The 2459-nt window shown below is 37.9% G+C and overlaps 1 protein-coding gene across 1 annotated transcript; it reads left to right on the forward strand.

Moving 5' to 3' along the window:
• The first annotated feature begins 1191 nt into the window (after positions 1-1191).
• On the forward strand, positions 1192-2245 carry LOC5573062 (origin recognition complex subunit 6). Its single transcript, XM_001654335.2, has 2 exons — positions 1192-1365; positions 1429-2245. Exons 1-2 carry the CDS (start codon positions 1286-1288, stop codon positions 2120-2122), a joined length of 774 nt encoding a protein of 257 aa, XP_001654385.2. The 5' UTR covers positions 1192-1285; the 3' UTR covers positions 2123-2245.
• Positions 2246-2459: the final 214 nt, after the last annotated feature.

A 2459-nucleotide genomic window follows, 5' to 3' on the forward strand; every position in this document is an offset into this window, starting at 1 on the left:
CAGTCAAATTTCTTCCGAATCATTTCAAACTTTGGGAGGATGCTATTTACCATAATTTGAATCGTTTAAGCATAGGGGAGCCAACAATTCAAAATTTGCATCACTCTAATACACTATCTATCTACACAGTCTATGATATTACTCCAAAGTAAATGCATGAAGTACCACCACTGTGAATATCTTAATTTTACCTCAATCCGGATTATATCATTCTTTTCCGAGTGAAGTGTTTTTTTCTTACTGCCATTTCCGCCGTCCCTCAATGACGAAAAGAACAATTTCCTGAAAATATAATAGAACTTGCTTCACAATAGTTGAAGACTAGACTGGAGAGATCAGTTATGAAAACTATTGTACGAAATAGTCACAAGTTCTAGTGAATTATATGAATACTTACACGTAGTCGACTCCTATAATACTTCTTTCTACGTCTTGATCACTTCAAGCACATGTTGAGTTCGGAGTTTTCGATGTTGACAGGTGCGCTTTGCCGAAACTCAGTAAAAATGTTTGTTTGCCGATGGTTATGGCAAAATAGATAACCGAATCTCAGTAATTCGCCTAAATAACCAATATTCGTCAATTTGCATCTGTCCATATCGTTCATCTGTCAACATCAAACGAGATTTCAGTTAAAATATGTTTCACCGACTGATCTGCCGTGAATCGCAAGTCAGTCCCATCTGTAAAAAGTAGGCATTGAAAAAATGGGCTGTGAAGTTTTAAAACTCGTTTTCCATACGAATATTCAAAAAATTCCAGAGGATTGGAACATGTTCGAATCCTAATGAAACTTTCACAATTTGCTTTTCACTACGATATTTTTCTGAGAAAAATATAAAGATGATCAAACCACGGTTGATTTTTATGTTACACGGTGCGGATATCTATCGTGGGACTGATATGTGATTACTTTACATTATGGGACAATTTTACTTGATATTTTTCCTTACTTTTTCCGAATAAATCTTATTTTAGCCAACGGTGACTGATGATTTTGATGAAAAATATAGTGACCAACAACTCTGAATTTTCCCGGAATCAAATGAACGATTATCAGTCCACTTGAAAACCAAAATTTTAGACACTCGAACTTGCGCCTTTTTCGGCGAGTTTTATTCGGTCTGATTTCCGTCAAACCCATTTCTGTTGAAATATTTCAATAGGAAAAAGCGCGCCAAAGTGAAGAAGAATGACATCGCGGTGTCTTCATTTCGATTGTTTGAAAACAACCTGATGGTGATATCGTTTTACAAATTTTCAAATTGAAAAACAATTTATCGTCATGTCTATCGCGGAAAATAAAACATTATTCACTCAAATGATACATAAACTTGGACTATCTGAGCATGAGCAGTTACTACCGTAAGTAGTTTTTGTCGAACCTCGTATTCTCTTCATTATCTCAACCGATTCATGATTCCACAGGAAATCAACAGAATTGCTGCGATTGCTTCAGTCGAAATCTACCGGAAGTAACGTCGATTTGCAGGCTTACGCAAAGGTTATCATCTGCATTGATTTGGCCGCTAACCTCCTGGGTCTACCGTTCGATAATGAGACCGCGTCAAAGCTATGTGGCTTGAAAAAGACAGCCTACGCAAATGGCAAAAGAACGCTGGAGAAAATCCTCGACATCAGTAAAGTAATCGGAATAAACGAAATGTGCATCCAACTTGGACTCAACCAGGTTCAGAAGGAGGCCCTCACAATGTTGGAAAACTACAAACGCTACGTGGGAGGAGTCAAGGCTGAGGTTGATTTCGCCCATCCCCAATACGCGACCATGGCCGTTTTTCAGGCCTGCAAAAAGATGAAGGTGAAACCTCCGAAGACGAAACTTGTTGCTTTTAGCCATTTGAAACCGACCCAGTGGACGATGTTGGAGAAGAATTGGGACAATTTCCTAGCTCAAAGCAATCAGCGTTCTGCCGCGGCGGCGGCAAAACCGGTTAAGGAAGCGGCTGCTCAATTGAGTCCTGAGGAAGAGGTCGCGGTGATGGACACACGGATAATCGGAGCTAAGCACTGCTCTCCTGAGAAGATTGAACCCTATGTGAATTGGAAGAAACGAATGCTGGAGAAAGCTTACCGGGATTTGAAGGCACTGCAGGCTCGGTAATTCCTTTTGATGTGTTGAGATTAAATAAAGATAATTTAGTTCGTAATAAAAAGTAGCATAAGAAGTTGTACATACCATATTATGAAATAAATACTAAAATAAATATTTTTTTGAAAATGAGAATCTCACGTGTTACACTATTTTTCGAGGTTCATGTAATATCGATATGCGAGGTAAAATTTAAATTACAGTCACTCCACGCAGTTGAATCACCCACAATTTATGAATCAGCTGACTTCAAAAGACAAAATTATTATCAAACTTGTCACAAAACATCACAGAATTATTTTTACTGATAAGAAACTATGTGTAAAAATAATTCTGTGATGTTTTGTGA

The sequence above is a fragment of the Aedes aegypti genome, chromosome 3, assembly GCF_002204515.2.
Source record: "Aedes aegypti strain LVP_AGWG chromosome 3, AaegL5.0 Primary Assembly, whole genome shotgun sequence".
NCBI classification, from domain to species: Eukaryota; Metazoa; Arthropoda; class Insecta; order Diptera; family Culicidae; genus Aedes; species Aedes aegypti.